This window comes from Octopus bimaculoides, chromosome 25 (genome assembly GCF_001194135.2).
Source record: "Octopus bimaculoides isolate UCB-OBI-ISO-001 chromosome 25, ASM119413v2, whole genome shotgun sequence".
NCBI lineage: Eukaryota > Metazoa > Mollusca > Cephalopoda > Octopoda > Octopodidae > Octopus > Octopus bimaculoides.
Genome location: NC_069005.1, coordinates 32,895,419 through 32,922,626, shown reverse-complemented (window position 1 = coordinate 32,922,626; position 27,208 = coordinate 32,895,419). Strand labels below are relative to the sequence as shown.

General features: G+C 37.0%; 1 protein-coding gene across 3 annotated transcripts in view; it reads left to right on the top strand.

Moving 5' to 3' along the window:
- The window catches only part of LOC106869075 (mediator of RNA polymerase II transcription subunit 13-like), a 151,542-nt gene extending 124,340 nt beyond the window's left edge, over positions 1-27,202 (top strand). Inside the window, exons 12-31 of one of the 3 annotated variants that reach the window (XM_014914599.2) lie at positions 591-730; positions 1,564-1,648; positions 2,785-2,945; positions 4,638-4,792; positions 6,583-7,286; positions 16,189-16,314; positions 16,871-17,041; positions 18,284-18,381; positions 18,529-18,778; positions 19,113-19,172; positions 19,496-19,870; positions 20,741-20,982; positions 21,216-21,398; positions 21,989-22,218; positions 22,359-22,501; positions 23,575-23,843; positions 24,631-24,882; positions 25,385-25,555; positions 26,071-26,183; positions 26,384-27,202. In XM_014914599.2, coding sequence (XP_014770085.2) covers positions 591-730; positions 1,564-1,648; positions 2,785-2,945; positions 4,638-4,792; positions 6,583-7,286; positions 16,189-16,314; positions 16,871-17,041; positions 18,284-18,381; positions 18,529-18,778; positions 19,113-19,172; positions 19,496-19,870; positions 20,741-20,982; positions 21,216-21,398; positions 21,989-22,218; positions 22,359-22,501; positions 23,575-23,843; positions 24,631-24,882; positions 25,385-25,555; positions 26,071-26,183; positions 26,384-26,516 — 4,061 coding nt within the window. In that variant the 3' untranslated portion in view covers positions 26,517-27,202. Of the gene's footprint in view, positions 1-590; positions 731-1,557; positions 1,649-2,784; positions 2,946-4,637; positions 4,793-6,582; positions 7,287-16,188; positions 16,315-16,870; positions 17,042-18,283; positions 18,382-18,528; positions 18,779-19,112; positions 19,173-19,495; positions 19,871-20,740; positions 20,983-21,215; positions 21,399-21,988; positions 22,219-22,358; positions 22,502-23,574; positions 23,844-24,630; positions 24,883-25,384; positions 25,556-26,070; positions 26,184-26,383 lie in introns of all 3 variants that reach the window. The other 2 variants (XM_014914597.2, XM_014914598.2) reach the window with 2 other exon arrangements.
- The last annotated feature ends 6 nt before the right edge of the window (positions 27,203-27,208 follow it).

Below are 27,208 nucleotides of genomic sequence, written 5' to 3'. Positions count from 1 at the left end.
TTGCACAGTTTTATGAAGGATGGCTAGCAGAAAGTTTGGAACCACTATCACTCTTCTTGGAAAAGTTTAATAAACATGTACTCTATAACTCTATAGAAACTGTTAAGTAATTATTCAGTTTAAAGTTATTAAACTGTTCTTAGGACGGACGGGCACACACACTCTCATTGTCTTGTGTCATCGTCATGTGCATACTTTTACATATTGACATAGATTAGAGTAGTATGCGTGCACACACACACACACACACACACACACGCACGCACGCACGCACACACACACACACAATCACTCTCTCTTGTTTAATTATAAGCTACTAATAGTTTCATGGAAACTATCGGTAGCTTATATTATACTAATAGTTGCCATGGAAATATGATAATTTAGCAGATTTAAATACTGTGTATAATACATGATATTTATCTTTCACTGGATGGAATATATTTTTTGATGATTCTACCCATAGCAGAACAGTAAACTGCACACACACTGGGGTGGAAATATTTTTACATGAGTCAAGAAGTAATTTGGTTGCTGTGTTAGGTTCCCTCTAAGACCCCCCCTTATAACCCTATCTTTTTACCTTTCAGGTATAACAGCCGTTGGTTCTCCGCCTACATCTTCTTGTTCCTTGCCAGTTTCCAATAGCCTCACCACAGAGAAGGATCTCTTTCCGACCCCCATGGACCTGGACCATATTTTTGAAAGTGAAGAAAGTGGAGATGAAGTAGTGAGTTATAGCCAGACTTATCAAGATTTTCTTTGAAATATGTTTTTACCTGAACTAGAAAACCATTTCAGATCTTTAACTATTTCCTATTTGAGAAATAATCGAGTCCATTTAAAGTTCATTTTATGCTGCATGGTTTGGGCAGTTTGACAGGAGATGGCAAGCTGCACCGGACTACAATTGTCTGTTTTGGCATGGTTGCTACAGCTGGATGCTTTTCCTTACACCAACCACTTTACAGAGTCTACTGGGTGCTTTTTATATGCACCAGTGCAAGTGTTTTAGACATAGCACCAGTGTGGATGCTATATCTAAGAGTTGGCTGCTATTTCTGCTTTCTGTGTGTCCACATAAAGGCTCCTTTGTTAGTTCAACTCCTTCATGTTATCTGACGTGGCATTATATATTGTATGTTAGTATTGATAAATTATCTCATTCGAGGAGTCTGGCTTTAATGCTGCACTAACTGTTAGCATGTATTCAACTGGAGTTATCTATTTGACTGTCACCTTCCTCATACATTGATACCTATCGTAAGGCAGTGTTGTCCACTATAACATGTTTGTACCCTTCACCATTCATGAAAACATGTCTATCTGGTCTGAGGAAATATTACCTTTACTTAGAAACTGTTGAGGATTGGCAACAGGAAGAGCATCCAGCGGCAGAAAATCTTTGTCACCAAATTCCATCTGACCCTTGCAAACATGGGCATTAAAGTGAAATGATGAACTGATCCTTCACCTTATTTAATAATTTTATGTCTGTTTCAGTCCCCCCTCCCTCCCTCTCCATTTACCTCTAAATAAGTCTTGTTTTATTTTGAGTTTCAGGATCCTTCAGCCAGCAACCTAAAATCTACTGATGACAGCCTTAAAGGCAGTAAGGGGTCAAATATAATTCCCAACGGTACCATAGGTATGTTTTTATTAACATCTTATATTTTAGATCAGTTGTGTCATTGTATATATATTTCCTGTGTGCATGTATGTAGCCTCTGCTGTTGACACCAGATTGTAAGGGTGATAGTTCTAATTTTATCTATGCTTTCCTCTTAATCTTTAATCCTTCAGCATTTGAACCGGATATATCCAACCAAAGCATTCTGCCTGTTTTATGCTCAAACCTCATCAAAATCACATAGCTACAAGATAATGCATGATTAATTGTAAACAATGTGAATAAATAAGAATTACTTTTGACAGAAAAAACACGAATGCTAAAGGGTTAAAGTCACTTCATTTGCCTATCTTAAATATTGTACCTGCTGTACATTTTGCTGGTCCTTTTACTACACCTGTTTATTCCTACCTGTTAGTCTCTGTTTTTCTCTCTCTCTTGTATTAATGTTACTAAAATGAAAGTATCACAAAAACAGTTGCCATGATTATAGACAGAAGAGCACCTTAAATAAAATGGTAGATTCCATTATATTCTTCTTAGTACAAATCCAGCCACTGTTGACTTTCACTCTAAATGCCAATAGTCATATACTGGAATCAATTGAACTGATTCTATCTCTTCCCCTGTAAATTGATTTGGCAGTGTGCCAAAGTAAGAAATTAGGATTGTATTGGAAAGTGTGTTTGTTTGTTTTATCTTTTTTTTTAATGTTGTTAGTATGATGGCTTTTCTGGTGAATTCTACACAGAAAATTTAGTACAAATTTAGTTCCACTGAAAATTTAGTGCAAACTAAATGGTTCTCTTGGTTTTCCTTCAATCTCCTGGGCTCCATCTGTCTTGTCAGTTGTTAGCGTCTTGGGAAATTGAAATTGCAGTGAAATATATTTGCATTAATATTTTCTCTCTTTAAAGGCAGTGAACTTGCAAAGCCATTTGCATGCCAGGCAAAATGCTTAGCAGCATTTCATCTGTCATTACGTTCTGAGATCAAATTCTGCCAAGGTCAACTTTGCCTTTCACCCTTTGAGGGAGTCGATAAAATAAGTGTCAGTTGAGCACTCGAGTCGATGTATTCAACTTAACAACCCTTTACCATGAACTTGCTAGCTTTGTGCCAAAATCTAAATCCAATATTTTCTCTCTTTGCAGCCCCATCAGAGTTATCAAGAATGTACCCCACTCCTCCATCCCTGGAGAACCCTGTATCTTCTCCTGGCACCATTACAGACATAGCACCTGAGACAACGATTCCTGACAGTTGTGTCATAGCTGAAGTGGACAACAGTATAGCAGTCACTGATTCTAGTAAGGTACGCAAAAGACACTCATTGTTCTTCCTCCTCTGGTCAGGATTACCTCCAATTTATTGGTTTGTGTGTATTTTAAATATTGCCATTTCTCTTGTTGTTGCATCAAAAGGTGAAGTGTAAAGCAGTTTTAGATATTGGGGTTAGTAATAAATATGATTGAAAGGGGTTGATATAAATAGGTTTTGATTGTTTGTTAGTGTGGGTAAGGAAGCTGTTGAGACAGGAAGTTTGAAAGGGGAAACTGTGATGAAGACCTGAGATTGTGTTCAATTTGACACAGTTTGTGTTGAATTAACAAAAGAGAAAGAACTGATGGATGTAGGTCATGACACAATTTGTTAATGCGAGAACTTGTTGGCTGACGGATGTGGGTCACATCTGGAGGTGCGTTGGAAACATACCTGCATCCCGTATCTGATATTGAGCTTGTGTCCCGTGGAAGTGGAGCAGATTCTTAAAAATATAAGATCCTTGTTGAAAGTTTGAACACGAAGTAGGTTTTGAAAGAATCAACCTCTGAAAATGTCACTGATGATAGTTGTTTGGAGAGAGAGAATCATATGAGCCCGAGCATAGCCTATGTAGGCCCACACCAATAATATACTAGGATAGACCAGAGTCAGTTGTTGGTGTGAATGTAATAGCAGAACAAGGAAATCTATAACATTATTCTCATGGCAGCTTCACATGATTGATATGTTGACTCTGTCACATGACTCCCCAACCTGATTGGTTGGGTGATTAATGTCGTTTAACACCATCACCAGTTTAATGAGAGGAGCTGGGTTATTTATAGGTCTTCTTCTTCCCAGTCTGTTAAACATTCTGCATTTTTCTTACTTTTTGGTGCCAGACATTTGGTGATAGTTTGATGACTTCGTGTGATGTTGAAAAAAGAAAAAAAGCTATCATTTGACTTTGGGGTTGAATTAATATTAATACCAATATTGATTATAAGGACACGACTCTCTCCATTGTTTGTGTTTCAATACGTTGAGAACAATTTTAAAAGTTGTAAAACCAAGCTACATTTATCTTTTTCCCAATAATCTTGATTCATACAATTTCACATACTTTGTGGAGTAAGCAGGTCTTAACATGCATTGATCTTACATATAGAAACAGTTAAGTGCAGCTATAATGGAGTCATTAACAAGCATTTCCTTAATGTAATTACTTTGTTTATTTTTTTCTTTCCTGTTAAACCTAGAGACATTTTTTAATTATTTTCTCCCACATTTAATTATTTTCTCCCATGGTGGTGCACCAGCATGACCGCAGCCACTTGGCTGAAACACATAAATAAATAAAAATTTATTGTGATATCATTTTGTTAAGATCTGTCTCTCTCGTGTAAAGCTTCCCATTCTCCCTGCCTCCTTCCATTAACGACACTGGTCACCTTCAAGAATATTTTATAAATAAATGTTGTTGCTTTGACCATTTAGGAACTCATCCAGTATATCCCCCCTCCATCTTACATGCAGCCATTTACAGTTATTGCTGTTTATTCCACCTTGGCTGACTTTGCCTTCCATCCTTTTGGGGTGGACAAAAGCAGTACCAGTTATTCACCAGGGCTGATGCAATCAACTTCCTCTTCCCCTTAATTTGCTAGCCTTGTGCCAAAATTTGAAACAATTACTATGTAATATAGTGCTAACATTCCATTTTTCTTTTCTTTTCTTCCAGGACTGGTCCTGTGTGTTCAAACCGCCCAAGTTGGCTCGTTTTGTTGGTTCTACCAAATATGCTCCTGTTGAGCTGCCCAGTGCTACCGAGGCTGTATTAACGTGTCATATTCCTGAGTATAAACCTTCTTGGCAGTACCAGCCACATGCACCAAGGTATGAGACTCTCTTTTTGTTTTTGATCAGTGTGGGAGGGGGAAAAAAATGCTTAATTACAACCAGGCAAAACCATCATAAAAAAAGAAAAAAAGATGGTTTCTATGGTTGGATGTCCTTCCTGATGCCAATCGCTTTACAAAGTGTACTGAGTGCTCTGTATATGGCACCAATGGGGTCACCAAGTAGCTTCTGATCTGAGAGTGGGAATGGAACTGAGAGAAGTGGCTGTGAGAAGAGTTGAAGTAGAATAGAGGGACAGAGATCTTACAGAGTCTTACTGTAGAATGAGTATTTGGTGACCCCATGAGAGAAAGGAGAGAGAGAGAGAGAGAAAATACAGACAGACAAAACAAGAGAAGGAGGGAGAAAATAGATGGTGTTGGTGATGTATTGGGGCCTATCTACGAGGAACAGTGGGTGGGTGGAGGGAGTATAAGTAGTACAAAGGGGATGTTCCATAAGAATGTGAGAGGAGATGGGGGAGGACATAGCTGTAGTGAGTGATTGTGGGAGATGGTTTTTGAGATTTCATAAAAATCTTGGTGTATTTGCCATTTAAGGGATTTGATCCGAGATGCATGTGTCGAAGCTAAAACAACATGGAAGGCACTTCTGAGAGTCACTCAAAAATACATGCATAAGGCTGTCAGCTTCACTTAGACATTATTTGGTGTCAAAACTTTTGTTGTCACTTGGTGAGAAAGCAGGGAGAGATTGCACATCTGCGGGGGTTTAGAGGTTAGTGTGTGTATGTGGTTAAGCAATCAGTTGGATCTTCAGATGGGGTCTACGATGTGTGTTTTCATTTTAAATCCTTTTTAAAAAAATCTATTTGTTCACCATTCTAATTTAAGCAACAGTTAGTTTAACCTTTTAACATGACCCAAATCTTCCCAGTATTTTTTTTTTTCAGCTGTCAAACTGAAAGGGGATATTTAACTAAGATGACGTGTCTATTGTGAATTTATTTATTAAAATTACATCTCAGTAATTTTATTATTTAGATTAAAGACTCTTGTAGTGTTCGGGATTTCAGTTCAGTTTATAAAACGTACCTTTCATAATTAGAATTGGTTGGTTTTGTAAACTAAAACTAATTAGTTGATAACTATAACTCACATTTTGTTTTACCTAAATCCGTATTTTCAAGAAATTTGAAGGTACAGCTGATAAATAAACAGGTTTTGGTTTTCGGTAAATGTCTGCTCTAGTTAGTTGTTTGTACAAACAGTAAGTATATTTTATGGGGTTGCTGATAGGGATTTTAACACATCTTGGTGTGCCAGCACCACGAGGAAGAGACCTGATGACAACCAAATACTGCAGATGTGTAATAAGGAGGGAAGGCAGTGTCTAAGCCCCACTTTCCAAGGCTCCCTTGTCCAGCACTGTAGGAAAGAAGAGGATGTTCTCAAACTTGAGACCTGACATGATTTCTTGCATCAGAATGGGCTTCACTAAAAATACCCAAGGTACCTAAGGAGGGTGTTAAACCAGGTAAGTCTACCCCTCAAATAGGCCAAGGCAGAATTCAGAATACCAAGTGCCAGAACAAATACCTAAAAGCCGCTTATTCTGGTGCTCTGACTACTGATACTCAATGTGATCCTCTAACAGCATTTTATCGGATAGCCCTATGTCTCTGTCTATTATCCCCAAAATTATTAACCTATTTCAGATACTTTCTTTCTTGTTCCCAAACATGACAAATTGTTTTTTTATTGTTCGTGTTAATATAAATTTTCTTCTTGATATTGATTTTCTGTTTTCCGTTTGTCTTTCCACAGTCATTACCTCAACCTCCCGTCCATTGAAAACCTTCCCAGCTTATCAAAAATGCATGCAGGCGTTGAGTCTTCGCCAGCTACATTTACAGTCGGCAGTGTATCTCAGCGGACACCCATGAGTTATGAACAGTCTCCCATGTCTAATGCATCCTCTTCATATGTGAACAAGACTTTGAGTTCAGTTGACAATCAAGTTACAAACCACCAGTTCACTGAAGTTCACAGCTTGCTGGTGAACGTCATCCTTGCCGACAGCTCTCTTAACATTTTCAAGGACCACAATTTTGATAGCTGCAATATTTGTGTTTGTACAATGCGTGTAAAAGACGATGAAGATAATTTAGACATGAACCGTTGCACTTGCGGCTTTAGTGCAATTATGAACCGCATGTATGGCCATAACTCAGGACTCTTCTATGAAGATGAAGTTGATATTACCGGTATCAGAGATGACCGCTATGACCAAAATACTAATAAGCGCCTAGCAGTGATTGATTATCAAAAGGCTGGACTTAACAAGGACAGTACTTCAACAGCAACAGTGACAGCTCCTGAGGATGTACCACAAGTTATATTGGAGTGGTTGCTGACACAGTTCTGTGCTCCATTTCCTTCGTCTATAGCACAGAGAATGTTTAATAAGTTAATCATGAATGCTGCTACGTCGCTGGTCGACAATGTTGTCAATGTCATATCAATGCAAGGTAAGTTCCTTTCGTTTGTTTTTTTTCTTGTAAAACCAAAAGCCAGCATAACTCACTGAGTCAGCCTCAAATATTCATTTGGGAGAAGGAACCTCATATATACAGAATCATCATCATTGTTTAACGTCCGTTGTCCATGCTGGCATGGGTTGGTTGGTTTGACCAGGGCTGGTAGATAGATACCTTTCTCATAGCTACTGTGGATTGTTATTAATACAATATTATGGTTTTTTTTCTTCTTTTTATTATCTTAATCAATTTGGAATTAAATGGTATTATTCCACATGCTAAATGCTCTTCTTCTCTCTCGTCTTGAAAATTTAAAATAGTTTCATTCAACACCAACCCACCTGAAACCATCTCTGTTCACATGTTAGAATGTTGGAATTTCTCTTCATCGCTATGGCTGGAATATTATTGGTACACGATGGATGAAGGTATTTTGTTGTATCTTGGAAGAGTCATGACAATAATAAACACACACTGTCCTCATCATAATTTAACATCTGTTCTCCATGCTGGCATGGGTTGGATGCGTGCATATGTTTATTATTGGCTTAATGACTCTCCGGAGATACAGCATAATCTGTTTCAACAAGTTCACCTCAAGAATATTTCAAACCAAATACAAAAACAGAATATTATTATTTCGGTGTATAAAAACATAATCTTCTATAAGTTAGCTATTTCACTAAATCTTTTTTGTGATTACTAAAAATTTTGAAAATTAAAATGCATGACAGAATGTGTTTGCTAAATGCATTATAGCAGGTTAATCCATATATTTCCTTGTATTTATCATTTCTTTTGAAGTTATTCCACCTGGAATAACACTGATGGTTGGTAGTCAGTTTTAAAATTAATATTGCTCCAAAATAAATGAATTTCTGTAGACAAAAGCCTTTATTCCAAATAAACATCAAACTGGTTTCAATTCAGTTATCTTTGTTAGCTTGGATGAGTCGGGGAGAAATTATATCTTTGCTTATGAATTGTAGCAGTGAATTTCGTTACACCCATTTTTGTTGTGGAGTTGGGTGTGACACCTGTGGCACCTGTTTTACAGTTGAAGCCAACTGTGGCTAGCAGTCTTAGGCCAGTCCTATTGTGACCTCAAACCAATGAGGGAACTTCTGTGGTTGTTCAAATTGTTAGAAATAGCAACTACATCTCTCTCAACTCACACACTCTCATTATTCCCTTTGTCTATCCTTTGTATCATATTTCCCCCTGATATCCATATATGATAGACATTCCTAATTTTTTCAACCACCAGTGTAACTTTAGACTTAGGAAAGCTTTATATTACTCAGAACACATGAAAGAAGAGCTAACTAGAAGTCTGAAAGCAAATATGGATGTTTAGGACAAACTTATGAAAATGCTTTGCTCAGGCAAAGGGCTATAAGTAGAAAGCTCATCTCTGGCTGATGGCTTTTGAATAAAAGTCAGGGTGGTCATGGTTTCGTTGTCTTTGATTGTGTCTGTTTGATTAGAGCTAGGGCTAAACAATACTGTATCCTTGTGGCTATATAAGGAACCCATATTTAAGTTTAGGGCTCATAGGGCCCGAACCAGTAAACTTAATAAATCAACAGCTGAAATACACCTGGGTGTGGGTGTTTTATTTAAAAAAAAAAAACTTATTGATCACTTCAGAAACTATTCTTATATTCACACATTCCAGGAATAATGCTTAAATGAATCTATTTATTATCAATAAATCACCTGTTCCCATTAGTATTATCAGTTTATCTTGAATTATAGGACAACGTATTACATTGTCAACATTTGTCAACAGTGAAGATAAACCTGCGATTGTAGATTGCTATAACCTGCTTGTGCATGTAGCCATGTACCCAGTTTACACTGTACTTCAGGGTTTGCATTTTTGTCAGCTTAACCTTGTTTTAAGCATTGGATTGCGACCATGCTTAGGTACTGCCTAGGAAGGTTTTGTCAAATACATTGATTCGAATGCATCAGTCTGGTGCTTAATCTGCCAGTCTCTTTTTGGTGTAAGCTGATGTCAAGTGGTGGTGGTAGTGGTGGGGACAAATGTAGAGACGCACCTGCACCCACACACACACACACACACACACACACACACACGCTATGGGCTTCCACACAGTTTCTGTCTAAACAAAATCACTTGCAAAATGTTATTGGTTTCCATGAAGCTATAGTAGAAGGCTCTTGCCTGTGGGGTTGAACCTGAAACCATATGCGTTGCAAAAAGGACCTCTTAACAGCATGACTCTGATTGAACTTCCTCTCTCTTTTTAACCTTTCTTTGCTATTTATTAGTAGTTATACTTTTAATTCAAGCACATCACAATGTTTGAGGGACACCAGGAAGGGATTTGTTGGTGGTGGCGATGGGCTCCTTTCTTCTATGCAGCAATAATGTTGGTAGTTGCCCCACTCTTCATTTGGGACCTTTTTATTGTGGTGTTCCTTCTATGTGTGGAGTGATGTTGTTGGTGGGTGTTGGCCTCTTCACAACTGAAAATATTCCTTAAGAAAATGTGTTGTTAAAGATCCTTCACTGTAATGGCTGTTAGATCACTTTTAATTCACCAGTTTTTATTATTGCCTATGTTTTTTTTTTTTTTTATTAATCATTGGTTTATGCCCGTTTTTCCATGCCAGTTTGCGTTACGCATATATATTATAGAAGCAGAGTTTTACGACCAGTTAGTCCTCATGTCACTAAGCTTTATCTATTTTGCAAATTGGTGATCTCTTATTGATGCAAAGAGACTGACTTTTGTAGAGAGCAAATAGACACAGATGTGCATGTGTACATTTGCATGCATGCACTTGTGAGAGCACACACAACTGATGGACTTCAAATACATTCATTTGCAAGACTAACCTGTCTTGAATATGAGCTGAATATTTTCATGAGCAAAATATTACTGATACAAATGAATTAGGGGTCATAAGTGCTTCAAAGTTCATTACTCTAATATATAGATTAACAAGACTAAATAGCCTGGTGTTTTTATTATAACCACTGTGAGTTATAATTACTATTTAATTACTGTTAGCTAATCATTAGCTCGTTTTTTTTTGTTTTTTTTTCAATTTGTCTTTGATGGAATGAGAATATATTTGGGTGCAATCTCGATTGCTATATTAGTTCTGTGTCTACTGAGTAGTGATCATACTGTGTATACGTATAAACATAACCTGTACACACAGCCATGACTCTGAGACAGCAAAAGAGGTACTATAGTGTTGCTTGGTTTGCTAGAAATGGCAGTCAAATATCCTTTGAATCATGACTCATTGAATTTAAAAGCAGAAGTGCACATTAGATAATGCAATCTCAGATGTAATACGTTTAAATGAAATTTGGGATAATCTTTTGGTCACGGGGCTGCTGGATTAGCATTGGTCAAGGGTTAAACAACACCTATAGCAAGAGCAGCTGCAGGCTTTACAGCTAAGGTACTTGGAGTTTGAACTGATACCCCAGGAGAGAAAAACAGGGAAAAGAAATGGAAAATGATAACAAAGAAAAATATAGTTATTGGTGTGTTTTGGTTTTAAGTGTAGCTGAAGGAGGAGAGACTTGACCTGTCACTGTTCAAAAGAGCTCCCAGACTGCTGAGGTCAGTTTGGTTGAAGCTGAGATTGAAGTTCTGGAGAGAAAGCATGGACAGGAAAGGAATATCACAGCATTTGTTGTTTATTGTTTTAGTCTTTTTAACTGTCATCTTATGGAATAACCATTTGTTTGTTCTTGATGTGAGGAACCTAGCTGTAGGGGACTGCTTTAGAATTTAGATTTTACTAAACAAGGTCAACCAAAGCCCTGTAGGTGGATTTTGGTGGAGGGGAACTAAGAAAACTGCCACGTGTGTGTGCTTAAGTCTCTCTGCCTTGACATTATGTGATGGTTGTAAATGAGTGTCACTGTCATACAAGCAGTGTCATTCATTTCTGATATTCTGTGAAAACGTATCTGGCCATAGGTTAACATATCCTTGCTTGGAAATGGGTGAGGGTTGGTGACAGGAAGGGTATCCAACCTTAGAAAATCTGCCTCTATAAACTCTGTCTGACCCATGCAAGCATAGAAAAGTGGTTGTTAAAATAAATGGTGATTTTGTGGGTTGAACTTTACTGATTCATAGTTCCTCTTCAGTGTTTCTAGAGTTGTATATATATATATATATATATATATATATATATCTAAAGTACTTGTGTGACTGACCTAGAGATTGTTGCTCCAACCGTCTTGTCAGCTTTTGTATTTCTGCATTTATTCACATAGAAAGTTTTTGTAAATGTGTCACATCCCCCACCCTACTCTATACTAGTGTGGTGGCAAACAGCACTAATTGTTTATAAAAATTAGACTTGTACAACATTTTGCAATCAAACTGCTTTTATTTATTCTCAGGGTTTGGTGAAAATTAGTTGTACAAAGAATACAATTCGTTGAGCTATTTTTATGTGTGAATCTGTTTTGATTTAGCCGAGAGGCAGAGAGTTTATTGTAGCTGTTGTAGTAGTACTCTTGTGGTATTCCTCATATATTTAGATATTTCTTACTATTTGGAAAAGCTGGTTACTAAGTGTGTCTTACCTATATCTGTGATTATTGTAGGTTTTGTTATTGGTAGATCTCATTTATTCATTATAATTGTTTTATTCTTTTTTTGTTTTGTTTTAAAGTTATTTAAAAACTATTTATGTTTCTCTTAAGCTTGCTTCCCAACCACTTGGTTCCGGGTTCAGTCCCACTGCATGGCACCTTGTGTCTGTGTCTATTTTGCAGGGGAGGCTGGAAACAAGCAAGCCTAAGTCTGTTGATTTGTTGACATAATTTTTTTTACATTTATAGAAAGATGGAGGAATAATTTTAAGCTGCTATGTCAGGGGTTCCCAACTGGTGGTTCCCGACCCCCTGAGGGTGGTGATGTCATGAAGCTGTGTGGCAGGGGTGGGGGGCGTGTAGCCTTGCTAGAAGCGACTTGGGATAATAATAATTAATTAAAATGTAAATCAATCTGCTGATAGTAGGGGGTTGCGTGGGTTTCAAGTTTTTGGGTAAGGGGTCGCTAGTGCAAAAATGTTGAGAACTATTGCTCTATATTTTGCATAATTAAAAATATGAGATAAGGGAAGTACTCAAATAGGCTAAAGGCATGGATTTAATTGAAATAAGCCTCCCAGCTGAATTAAAACATAAACCTAGAAGCAGTTAGATACTTCCACAGAAAAGGGGAGATAATTTATAGAATTTATTTCTCAAAGTTGTGTGTGTTGTGGGGTACGTAAACTGCTGGAAAAGGAATGGGTGTATTGAAGTGTTGTTTATGAGGGCATAAGGCCTAGTAGTTAGGGTGTTACACCCACAATTGCAAGATCATAGGAGGTGTGTTGTGTTCTTGAGCAAAAAGCTTCATCATGTGTTGCTCTGCAATTGGTTTGGCATGTGATGTATAAGCACACCGTGCACATGTATAGGGGATGTTGATGTGATGGAGGGACGGGTGAGCTTATGTGCAGCACAAATGTTTGATCACTATAAACAAACCATTGGTGCTGGTTGTTGAGCAAGAATTTGCAGAACGAAGAAACTACCATTAATTCGAAGTGTTTGATTCACGCATTGTTTTGTGATGAATCAGTTGAGATGATATTTCAAGCAACCTCTTTCACAGGTGGCACAGTATATACATATGTATATATATATATATATATATATATATATATATATGTATGTGTGTGTGTGTGTATTATATTGTTACTCTGTTATTTATTTCTGTATCCAAGTTTAGTCAAACATTGGTAACTAATTTGCATATTGCTGATCCTTCTTTAGAGAAATACTTTCATGTGAGTGTTCAAAAGAATGACAGACAAAATTAAAAAGTGGGGGAGAAAAAAAAATGCTTAAGTTGGCCATCTCACAGCTGAATAAATATCTTAGGCTGGCTGTCTTAGTTATCATTCTGGTTAAACCGGTACAAAATGTCACCCTCGCTAACTGCTTCCTTTAACATTACTCTAAATAGGCACACAGTGCTAACAAATATTTTATTGTTCATTAAACAAGAATGTATTGTGTGTGTGTATGTATGTTTGCATATTAGATATCTTGCTAGCATTTTGATCTCCTTATCAAGTTTCTTTGTTAGCAATCAGATTGATTTTTAAATATTTATTTCTATAACATCCTAGAGCTGTAATGGGTGCTATTGGTTTCTCTCTTCTAAGATTGACTTTAATCTGTTGTACTGAATAACTCGCTATATTATATTGTCAGCTCTGCCTTACTCTCTTTTGTCCCCACCACTACTTGCTCTCCCCCTCTCTACTTCATTATTCTTTCTACTTCTCCTCCTCATGTACTTCTTTCTACAACCTTTCTATTTTATTTTGTTGCATGTTTGTTCTTGGTTTTCTCAGTCTTCTTCTTCCTCCTCCTCCTCCTCCTCCTCCTCCTCTTACTCTTCTGCATTGTTACTTTCTCAGACCCATTATTCCAAGCAGTGTTTTTTTTCAAGTGAAATATTTGCAACCAGTCACAGGTTGTGGTACAATGTTTCCTTTCACACACAGATTTACTATGCAAAGTAAAAGTACAGCTTTTAGCCCTAGAGCTCAGAGGGGACCAAGTGCAAAACATTCCCCACTGAATGTGACACCAGTCTATCATGGGGTCCACCCATTTACAGCTGAGTGAACCCCAGAGCATTGTGAAATGCAGTGTCATGCTCAAGAACACAATGCACCACCTGAACCGAGAATCGAAACCATGATCTTGTGGCTGTGAGTGCAACAGTCTCACCACTAGGCCACATTCCATCATCACACACAAATAATGTTTAATTGTTGATTGGTAGGCAAGTAACTTCAATAATCGACTTGGTCATCACCAAATTGAGCTTATGAGAGTGATAGCTTCCAAAACAATGAAGTGAGCCGGTAGTGTTGATAATGAAGTCTCTTGGACAATCCAGTCTTGTCTACATCTATTGCTGGTATTTTAATGTATTTGGGATAAATAACGCCGCCCTTGCTGTTGGGAATATGGAACAGATCATAAAGGGGATATGTTCACCAGCAAAACACTGATACCCTATCTTCTGGGAAGTTTTTTTAGTCTTAAACATTAATATCAATTGTATTACTGGAACTTGTTAAGTTGGTGGTTTATTATAATGGCCTGAAATTGACAGATTGGAAGGCTTTAATAGAATTCTTATCCATGTTAATGATAGAATTGTGATCCCCCCTTGCCTTTATAATAAAAAAAATGTCTGGGATTAAATATGAATATTTACTCCACCATTTTGAACAGTACCCTTTACTTGAGAGAGAGAGAGAGAGAGGCAGAAAGAGGATGTTAGTCTTCCCTTCTTGTAGCCCCAAAATTTATCCATGTTTTGTGACCTTTTCATACTTAGTATTTGTTGACACAGTCCATCCCTCGTTCTGATTCTACAGCTTCACTAAAATTAGATGCTCATTGCTGCATTCAGTAAACATTCCTTTGTTAATGTAGATAATTGACCACTATAAATGACCACTTTGAATACCTTTCTTTCATTGCTGACCCTCCAATTGAACCAGTCCCATTTTCCCTGTATCGCCCAGCAGTGATCTTTTCATCCTTGAACATTTTCACACTAGTGAAACATTTATTACTCCTGATGCCAAAATCTCCTGATGTCAAAAAAAGACTGGTATGGCAGTCTGAATACCTTCTGTCTCTGCCCAGTAAGAGCAACCTGGATTAGAAAGTTTTCTGTCAGTTGTAGCTGCTAATATTGACATAATTACTCTTTCTCTTCATCCTAATTAATCCTGTCAAGTAAGAATTAACTCAACAGTCAGCGATCTCTGGTTCTCTTTTACACTGACATCAACAATTCATTCTCTGAAGCTGGGGGACTGTTTTCTCAGTAGTACCTAACCTCTTTGTGCCAAGGTTACCTTACCACTTGCTAGCTTCCTTGACCCTTTAATTTTAAACTGGCCTAAATATTTTACCTGTTTTATGTTAAAACTGGACCACGCCTATCTTACAATGTCATTGTGAAAATAAACAGTCACATCCTTGAAATCTTAAAGCATGATTAATTCAAAACAATTTGAATAAGTAAGTATTACATTTGACAGAGCAATCTGAATGCTAATGGGATAATGAACACAAGCACCATTGACCGGGAGATTCAGTTGTCTTTGCATCTTACATAAACACAAATGAAATCAAATCAGGCTTTGTCCTTAATGTGAAAGATCCCACATTTTCTGGTCCAGTTACTCTACACTTGTTTATCTACATCAAGATGTCAACAAGCGTAACTTGAAGCCCCAGTAATTTTGGCCCAGTCTATTGGGAGAAGTTTCATTCCCAACCATTTCCAGTAGTTACTATAAAATAAATTAAGCACATTATCATCATCATCAACGCAGTTTTGTAGCTTAAGTAGTCTATCATTGTGTCACTCTCTCCTTTAGCTACAGAGGATTCACAATCATTGCACAGTTCAGATTATCTTTTCCAATTTAAAAGAGAGAAATATCCCCGTTTCCCCTCCACCATCTTGTCTGTGTGTGTGTGTGTGTGTGTGTGTGAAGCCAGTGCCAAACATGACCATATAGTCTACTGAACACGCATCTATAAGCACCACACTTGTATGCATGATACACTGTACCAATGGCCATCTTTTCTCAGTGGCTACAAATGCTGGTTGAGTTTATTCATATCAACTGTTCTCACCAGGAAATAATTGTTTTGTTGTGCTGTTTAGGTGTCTGTCAATAATATTGTTTACTTCTAGTAATATAGTTCTATGATATTTTTTCATAAACTTTGTGTACACAAAACAGCAAATTCCCACATTAAGACTTTCACTTTTTATTTCTCTTGCAGATAGCAATGAAGCTGCTTTCACAGCTCTCCAGCAGGGCTGTCTAGCTGCTGATAATTGTTCACCTTCAAAACTAGACGATCCACAGATAAAATCCTCCTGTTTACATAGATGGCCTTACTTGCAAGGTAGGTTTGCCACTTCTTATAAATTAAAAAAAACAAACCCATTTTTCATTTCAGCACTGTTCAGCCTGCTCCAAGAAGATTTATCTTTTCCAGATTACATAACAGTTTGGTATAAGATAGTATCTATTGTATGAACACTGCTCACATACAATCTTTGTGTTACTTTGTATAATTGCCATAGTCTCCTGCAGCATATCTTCATATGAGGTTTATATCATGAAACATTGTGAGATAGCTTCAGAATTTCTAGTCATCATGTTTTGTTAAAGTGACTATTGCTGTGAAGTAGAAGATAAATTCCTGCCAAATTGTTCCTGCAACTTGGTTTTGACTCCTTGTGATAGTTTCACTTTAATTATGTCACTAATGAAGTCAGGTGAACTATTTCCAATAATCCACATTATTGTGTGTGTGTGTGTGTAAGAGAGAGATCTTTTGTACTAAAATGACTATCATCAAAGCACAGTTAGTTTGCTACTTTATTTTACTGCTTGTATCTGAAAATTACAGTCAGTTTCAACAAATTCTCAATTCTCCAATTGTTTGGTTTTAATAGGTGCCAACAGAATACCTCTGAACTCGCAGGATGTCCTACGCCTGCTGAAATCCTTACAGCCTTTATTGTCAGATGCCATACAGAAGAAACGCACCATGCGGTTATGGGAGCACACTTATAAGTTGTCTGGTCCTCTTAGTTGGAAAGATTTCCATCAGCTGGCAGGCAGAGGTAAGCCCAACACATCTCGCCTTCACACTTGTTTTCCATAACAATACTTTTATTCTCTTATTTCTTCAACCACTGGTTCACACACACACACACACACACACACTCACTCTCTCTTTCTCTCTCTCTCTCTCTCTCTCTCCTGCTACTACAACTTCTGCTCTTCAGAACTATCAAGCTAAGTACCATTTCTTCCCACAGGTTCATTTATCTACCTGTCTTTCTTTCTCGTCATCTCTAATGCATCCCTAAATTGTACATCCCTGGAATTCTTTTCTTACTTATTGTTTACCTTCTATAGCTGCTGACATCAATCCCATTAAACTCCCCAATACTTGACTGGTAATTAATTTAACTGATCCCGAAAGTACGAAAGGTAAAGTTGACCATAGCAGAATTTGAACTCTGGATGTAAAGACAGACAAAATGCCGCTTAAGCATTTTGCACAGCATACAATAACTTCTTCAGAGCTTGCTGCATTCATCTGATTAAATAATAAGACGCAAAGACACAACTGTATTTATGTTTTATATCATTAAAATTATTCTCATTGTTTTGATTATTGTAATTATTATCAAGGAATACGAAGATTAATGACTGCAGGGCTAAAAGTGTTACAGTAATAACAGGAAGAGTTAGTGTAATATAAACCTTAATAGGGCTTAAGTTGTGTTATGGAATGGTGAGCAACAAAGGTATATAACTCTGTATGCTCCAGATTGTCTTTGTTGACAAAAACTACATTCCATTGCTTTCTCATACTTGAATGGTTAATTGAAGAGAGGTCATCCATCCAGCTGTTAAATCAATTGATTCTACTAAAACTAACTCCTCATTATAATCCCAAGAATAATTGATATAGGAGTGTAGGGGGGAAGGCAAAAAAGAAAAAAAAGAAAAAGAAAAGCCCTTGACAGTGCCCCTAATATTGATGACAAAACCTTTACAAAGTAGGGTGACCAACAGATTGATATTGTTTGCATTATCACATGCAGAGGTTTCACTCTCAGAAAGGGAGGAGCCAGAACAAATACTGTAAGGTATTTTGTTCAGTGCTCTGATGATTCTGCCAATTCACTGTCCCCCCGTTCCCACCAGAGAGCGAGAGCTGTAAACAGTTCTATTCCTGCATGCTAGCATTCTTTATTGATTACAAATATTGATTATATATATTTATATTGTTATTCGAACTGAGGTATGTCTGCAGATATTGATTTAACACTTTGATTGTCATCTTATTTCAGGAACAGAAGAGAATTCTGAGCCCCAACCAATTCCTTCATTTCTTGTTGGCTATGATAAAGACTGGTTGTCTGTATCACCATATGCTCTCCCTTATTGGGTAAGTAAAACAATTAGCATGTCCAGGCTGTGGTGGGTGTATTAACTAACATACAGGCATATTAACTTATTGGATCATTTTCATGTCATTCTCTTTGTTTTTTGTTTTTTTGTTACACACCTAAATGCAATTCCTTCTTTATTTCAGGACAAGCTTCTTCTTGAACCATATGGGAAGCCTCGTGATATCGCTTATGTAGTGGTTTGTCCAGATAATGAATACATTGTGAAGAATGCAAGGTTTTTTTTCAAAGAATTAAGTACAATATACGAGCTGTGTCGGCTGGGCCGACATAGTCCTATAACCAAAGTACTTCGGGATGGCATTCTGAAGGTAGGCCATTCTGCTGCCCAAAAATATGCTGATGAACCTATAGAAGACTGGTTTAATTATATTGGTAAGTGGTTTCAGTTCTTTGCAAAACCATTCCAAATCTCATTCATTTTCAACAGACTTGAATTTACACATCCATGTGACAAGCCTTATCTCTCACCTCCCAATTCCACCAATTCTAGTATCTATCCTTACACGCCATCTTTATGTACTACTCTACCGATTCTAGTGGCTGTCATGTTATATGTGCATCGGAAATATAGATTTAAATACATAAATTGCTTATGACTTTTTAGATATATAATGTTATCACTGGAAAAGCCATGACTGTCACAACAGTCTTTTTTTTTTGTCTCTTTCATTCGTTAACATCTTTTTTTCCTTTTATTGTGTTTCAGGTGAATCTCCAGTTGCTGCTAAATTAAGACTGTATGCTAGGGTGTGTAAACACCAGTTGGGTAAGTTTGTTTCTCTTTTTTTTTTTCTTTCTTTTCTTTTGCATCAGCATTGTTTATGTGATGGAAGCATTAGCTTCAATTTAACCCCACAAACTGCAACATTTTGGTACTTTGCTACTTTTTCTATACCTCTTGTATTAATTTTTTTCATCATTTGGGACTGTAAAGTCAATTATCTGACACTTTCTATTCTCTTTATCTACTAAACTAAATCAAATCTTCTGCTCCTATTACTCTGTTTATTATTATTATTATTATTATTATTATTATTATTATCATTATCGTTATTGTTATTATCATTGCTGCTGCTGCTGCTCTTTCAGGCCCTCATCTTGCCCAACAAACGCTAGACAAGTCATTATTTGAGGTGAGTTGCAGCAAAAGCAACCACAGCACTCCACGATCATCCGACATGTCTCAAGCTCCAGCCACTCCGGAACATCAAACGTCTGGTAGTTCGACGAGCAACGTAACGTCGTCTACAGCACCGAACCAACCACTGTCCAGTCAGTCCCAGCAACAGCAACAGCAACAACAACAACAACAGCAACAGCAACAACAACAACAACAATCAACAACAACATCAGCAACGACTAACAGTTGTAACACTAACAGTAGTAGTAGTAGTAATAACAACACTACTACTACTACTGTTACAGGCCACATTGGAAGTAGTAATCCTGATGATATGAACAAAGGTATGTACAGTGTTGGTAATAGTGGTGGCGGCTCCACTATACGACGTCTTATTTGTGATATCTGCAATATATTAGTATAAATTTAAGTCACACTCTATGAATCCGACTAATCTGGTGGTACTCATAAGGAGAGCTCTTGAATGTGTAGTATGAGTCAAAAGAAATACATTGAGGAGTGTATAATATTATAAATAACGAGAAATGTACTGCGATAAAATTCATCATAGTACATTGGAAATTTTTATTTAATGGCAATTGTTTTGATGCTTAATAAACATGTATAGATAATTCATTTTATTATATTTTAAAATAAGAAATAAATTACTGACATGTCTGCATTTATTTATATATATATACATCATCGTTTAATGTTCGCTTTCCATGCTGGCATAGGTTGGACGATTTGACTGAAGACTGGCGAACCAGATGGCTGCATCAGGCTCCAATCTGATCTGGCAGAGTTTCTACAGCTGGATGCTCTTCCTAAAGCCAACCACTCCGGGAGTGTAGTGGGTGCTTTTACATGCCACCGGCACAAGGGGCCAGTCAGGCAATTATATGTTCATAGGTTGTGAGTTCAGATCTGTGAAATCATGTTTTGGAGTTGGAGTGGGACAAAAAATGCATCTTAGATAACTTTCATCCAGTTGTTGGGATAAGAATTAAATCAAGGAATGATACCTGCTGTATAATAGCATCTTAGTGAAGGGGACATTTCTTTTTCTCTCCCTTAGCTATAAAACTGGAGGTACGTGTTGCCCCTTAGAATCCCCTCCAGCTTACAAATATATCTACATACTACCTCATGTTGAAAATCTCTAACATCCTGTGTAAACTCTTTTTATTCATTTATTATTTGTGTTTATGTAGATGGTGGTGCTGACAGCAACAGTTCCCAGCAGCAACGGGACGGCGGCATCCATGAACAGCAACAAGAATCTGAGGATAGTTCCACAGAGTGCCCGGCTCTAGTTATTTATATTGTGGACCCTTTCACCTATTGTCAGGAGTGGGACCACCTTAATAGGCTTGGAACGATTGGGTTACTGCACTGCTACCAAGAAATTGTGAGAAACTTGCCAGAACATATGCAAAGCCATGTTAGTCTACAAGTGAGTATATGTTGATTAATTTCATTTCATTTCCTACTTATATTATTTGTGTTATGTTTAGATATATTATAATCTCTGAACCCAGGTTTTTATTAAGAAAATGCATTTTGAATTACATAATCTGTTAATAACTTCAGTAGGAAGTGGTTTTATTATTCCATGCTAAAGAAATTCATTTAAGAAGAAAATAATGTCAGTGTTTTTTGATATTGAGATTTATTTGTTGTTTTCAGATTATTCCCTCTGAGGCTGTGATAGATCAAAAAGAATGTGGCTCACAATATCAGATGCTCAAATCTTTGGCATTCTCAGTTTTTACTACTTGCCGCTGGAATTTGGCCCATAATGTCTTAGGACGATCGTTAACTGGCTTTGGGCCTGCTGCTGATGCCGAACTTTTCCTTAAACAGAAAGAGGTAAGTTGGCAGCATTTTTAAGGAAGCTGATTATGTTAGGAGTTAACTTTCACTTTTTTTAATATTGTTGTCCTATTTAGCATTTTAATGTATTTGTTAGACAATCTTAATCACGATGTGTGTTAATTCAGGGATTATCATGTGTAGGATCATAACTTTGTTCTCGTCTGTTTGTGTGTTTATTGATTAATCAAGTTAGATAGTGATGGAATCTTGTGAAAGTTTTTGGTGCAATGTCTGAACATTGACATCGAGGTCTAATTCTGTTGATTGTGACTAAATGATTTACATTATTTTACATTTGACGGATATTTGTCCTCGTCTAGTTTGTTGTTAACACAACATTTCGGCTGATATACCCTCCAGCCTTCATCAGGTGTCTTGGGGAAATTTCGAACCTGGGTGGACAAATATCCATCAAATGTAACTAAATAAGGTACATAATTCCTTATCCCTTAAATATAGAACTGTAACTAAATGATATTTGATAAAATAGACATTTCAGGGGTTCGTTATATTTTATTGTAATGTTTAACATGAGTGTTGTTTTAAAAGCATTGTGATAATTCTTTTAACTTTGATATCTGTAGGTGGAAAAAGCTGGACAGATGAGACTCTATTGCCCACCTTTCATTCTGGCACCGGTGAAGGACAAGCAATCAACACTTGCTGAATCTTGTGGCGAAAAACTTGAAAAAAGTACGATTGTGTTTTGTGGCTACTGCTTGAGTGAAGATCAACGTTGGCTACTGGCCGCTTGCACTGACGAACGAGGAGAAATGCAAGAGACTTGTATAATAAATATCGAAATACCCAACCGGTAAGTTTTTTTAGTGAACTCGGACAACATTTTACTCGCCTCTGTGCTTTCTAAAATATTCTTTGTCAAATATCTATGGATTTCTTTTTTTAAAAATGAATTATTTTTACCTGAATGTATTATCACTTTTCTAATTTCAGTAATCGACGGAAAAAGGCTTCAGCAAGGAAGGCCGGTTTACAAAAATTATGGACTTTCATTGTTGGAATTGTGTCTATGACAACTCTACCATGTCGTCTTGTTATTGGACGATTTGGTCGACTTGGCCATGGGGAATTGAAAGGTAAGGGGATAATCTGCAGACCTGTTGCTGTTTAATGTGTTTTCTCTCTATACATGCATTTAGCTTGGTACTGTTGTAGAGATTTTATTTATACCTAGTACCCTGTCATGTGAAGGCTCATGGCTCAGTAGTTAGAGCATTGGGCTTACAATCATGAGACCATGAATTTGATTCCCAGACTAGGGTGTGTGTTGTGTTCTTGAGCAAGACACTTTATTTCACTGAGCTCTTGTTTTCTCAGTTGTAGACATGAGTTGTGGTGTCACTGGTGCCAAGCTGTATTGGCCCCTTTACCTTTGCCTTGGATAACATCGGTGGTGTGGAGAGGGTAGGCTGGTGTGCATGGATGACTGCTGGTCTTCCATAAACAAACTTGTCTGGTCTTGTGCCTCGGAGGGTAACTATCTAGGTGCAGTCCCAGGGTCATTCATGACTGAAGGGGGTCTTTACCCTTTACCCTGTTATACTAGAGGTACCTAACTGTACTACTTTATACTAGAGAATCGAGGTACAACAGCCATACAACTATTTACTATAGTATTGATATACTCAGTTATACAACAATATATTGTAACCTTGAGGTACTTAGCTATATAACTGTATGCTAGAGTATTGAGGTACCCAGCTCTACTCTTCTAATATTATGGTACTATATTTTTGAGGTACCCAGTCTTCCTATTATAGTAATAATTTGATATATTACGTTTAATTTTACATTTCTAATACTAATCTACATTATTGTCGACTTGTAATTCTTGATGTGACGTATGCTGTTATAATAATTATTGTTATGAGGGTGTTAGAGCAGTACAAGAGGCAGAATGACAAACAAAATGCTATGTGAAATTTAATTATATCCTTCTCACTTTATGATTTTAATCATGCCATGGTTGACTTTCATCCTGCCTGGTTTAATAAGATAGAGCACCAGTAAAATACTAGAGAATGAATTTATTTTATTATCCCCCCCACCCATCCTTCCTCAAAACAATTTTGTTTTTGTGTTTTGGGTTAGAAGACTTAATTATTAACATTTGTTTGATGATGGTTTAATTTTTTTCTATTTCCAACAGGCTGGGCTGAATTATTGGGTAAGAAAAACTTGATGAAAGCCAGCCAGCAAATGAGAGATATGTGCACCCAGTGTTCCATAATGTCTAGCAGTGAGACACCTTGCATCCTCAGTGCGTGTCTCGTTTCCATGGAGCCCCAGTCTTCCTTTAGAATTATTTTTGATTCAGTAAAAGTTGAAGAAAAGATGAGTAGCAATTGTCCCTTACAAACTCCACGTGATGCATCTTGTACACATATCCTGGTATTTCCTACCTCAGCCACAGCACAGGTAAAAAAACCCTTACACCCCCTTTTTTTTTTTAAAGAATTGCATTAACATTATTGTTGTTCCTTGCCTTATAAGTACTACAGTCAATTTAACCCTTTAGTATTCAGATACTTTATCAAATGTTCATCATCATCATCATTATCATCGTTTAACATCCGCTTTCCATGCTAGCATGGGTTGGACAATTTGACTGAGGACTGGTGAACCAGATGGCTACACCAGGCTCCAATTGCATTGTTTTGGATTAATCTTGTATTATCTTGTAGCTTCAAGATTTCGAATGGTGTGATTATTTACTTTTAGAATGACATTGTAGGATAGGTGTGAGAGACCAGATCTGGCTGGTTTCAACTTAAAACAGGTAGAATATTTGGGCCAGATATAGCTGGCTTAAACACTAAAGGGTTAAAAACTGGCCTGATTTGATCCAAATATCCTACCAAATATTCTGATCAAACCGGCCAGATCCAGCCTCTTGGACCTTCACTACAATGCCATTCTAAATATAAACAGTCACATCATCTAAATCATGAAGCCAAGAGATAATGCTTGATTAATTCAAAGAATTTAACAGAATAATCTGAATGCTAAGGCATTAAGTGTCTGCTTTGAGACTAAAAGTAATTTAATATTTCTACCTAAATGACGACATTTTGGAATTCTACTTGTCTAGCAGATGGCTAGTTTTTTATTAATCATAACAAGATTTTAGTATTTTGATTATTTTTATCTTGGTTGCACAAGTTTGGAAATGAAATGATTTTGTGTTGTTTTCGTCTCCTTGCAGGCCAGTAACCACTCACTCCATCGTGGAGAGCATTCGATGGATCCTACCTACCACCTAGGGGACCTTAATACAGATGCCCTCTTCCCCTCAGCTATAGAAGATGGCATTGGAGATGATATTGGATGTGAAATGGACGATCTTCTCTCCATCTTCATCAACCCCATGAACGATGATAAAAACTCTGCTTCTGGTTCTCTTATTCATGGAGATGAGGGCTGTCAGTCACCTTCAAAGATGGGAGTCCCATCAGCAGTAAGTATTTGCTCTTCCTTATTACCCTCTGTGTCTGTGTTGTCAGGAACTCTCTTAGATGTAAACATGTTATCACTAGACTTTTTGATTTCTTTATTCAACAGTCCCCACCTGAGTAAACCTTTTAACATAAGATTGCTCAGTTTTTCCTTTTCTTGTTTCTCTGCAATTTTTTTTACTTCCAAAGTGTTATGCATTAAGTTTAGAAGATGGAATGGAATTTTTGAAGTAGTTGAGTGAAAGCTCTGTCACAGTTGAGTGGTAGTTCTGTCATAGTTGAGTGGAAGCTCTGTCATAGATGAGTGAAAGCTTTTTAAAGATAGTTGAGTGGAAGTCCTGACATGTTGTTAGTAAATTTTAAAACTGAAAATGTGTGGGTGTGAAGTGGTATAAATGGTGATGGTACCATGTGTGGGTTTAGAATCATTAAATGGTCTTGCTAGAATCAAGCTTGGTCTTGTCTTCTACTCGATGTTGACCTGTTTTGTTTTCTTGTGTTCTGTTTCAGGGAGCTGTTAACACATCTAATGATCTTCAAGAGGAAGGTGGTACATTGCTGCAACAACCTCTGGCAATGGGCTATTATGTGTCCACAGCTAGCACAGGACCACTACCAAAGTGGTTCTGGTCAGCATGTCCTGAGGCTGAAAACATGTGTCCAAATATACTCAAGGTCAGTTATTCTCTTGGTCAGTCTCTCACTGTTATCTCTGGTCCTTCTCACACGGTCAAAGCAAATTCAAATGCCTTCATTATAGATGCCCTTCCTAACGCCAAACTCTGTAAAGTGGTTGGCATTAAGAAAGGCATCCTGCTGTACAAACCATGCCAAAGCAGACAATTGGAAGGTCTGATTGTTACTTTTGTTTAATTAATATCTTTTTTGTTAACGACTAATTAATATTTTTTATGTAATCTCTTGACGTCTGAGCTGGTATGGGAAGATAAATTTTAAGGGGATTCTTTCAGTAATCTTCGATTCCAAATTGATTGCTGTTTACATTTTAACATAATTAAGATTAAACTCACTGAACCGACATTTTAAAATTCTGTAGTTTTTAGATGTATTTGTAAAAATTCAGGTTTGATACTTAGGGATTTCTAGTTGTTCCCTCCAGTATTTTTGTTGGTATGTTTTCCATTAGACCCTAATACTTGATTGCTAATGTGCTTCTAATTATGTTGCAGGCTGCACTTCACACACACTGTTCATCAAAACAAGATGATCCTCTTCCCCTTCAGTCAACACATAGTAGAAACATTCACCCCCTTGATTCGAATCTAACCTGTGATGTTTTGAGGTAAGTTCCAACCATTTCTGAAGAATTACAGCTTCCTTCTACCGTTTTGCTTGCCTTAATAAATTGAGAATTATAATTTTCTGCTTTAAAAGAATCTTTGATTTTAAGTTTTTTTTTTAAGTTTCTATTTCGATTGTTAATTCTTTTTATCTTTTTCCTCATTTAAAATTCTATTGTATTTTGTTATTTTTTTTTTCTAGATTTGTTTTGGAAAACTACAATGCCTTGTCCTGGTTGACCATGGACCCAGTAAAAAATGACCGCCAGTCATGTTTGCCTGTGCACTTTGTTATGTTGATGCAGATGTACCATGCAGTTAATGCATTTGTATGACATAGTATCGGCAGGAGGAGGAAGAAGCGGCGTAAGAAGAAGATGAAGAAACTCTGAAGACAAGCTACTTTGAGCAGAATCCAAGACGGCTAAGAATAAATACTCAAACGAGCAGCAGTTTTACACTGAAATTTCCCGATCCCTCGAAAACATTATTGTTATTATTATTAATATTATTATTATTATATAATAGACAGAGCCGCTAGAAAGGGAAAGCAACAGTACCTTACCAACACAACGATTCCAGTTGTTGGTATGTTTTTAAGTGGGTATCTGTTGCTAGTGAATTCTTAAGTTTGTCTTGTTCTCTCCTCCCCCTGCCAATTGTGCAATGTGGTAACTTAGTGACAGCACCTGCAACAGTTGATCTGTAAATGTGTACAAATATTTCTTTCATATTACAATCTTTCATTTTTTAAAAGGAAAAAAAATATATATATATTGTTTCTGCCCCTCCCCTCAATTCCAACATCTCATCTCCTCTTTTTAAAAAGAAAACAATTACTAACAATTTTTTTCCTCCTACTTTCCATTTTGCTTCATGCCCGGTTGTGTCTGAAGTTTTAGCAGGAATACACAAGCCACCTGTATGTATGTGTGTGTCTGTGCACGCACGTGTGTATGTATGTGTGTGTGTGTGTGTGTCTTATATATATCTATATATATATATATATATATATATATATATATAT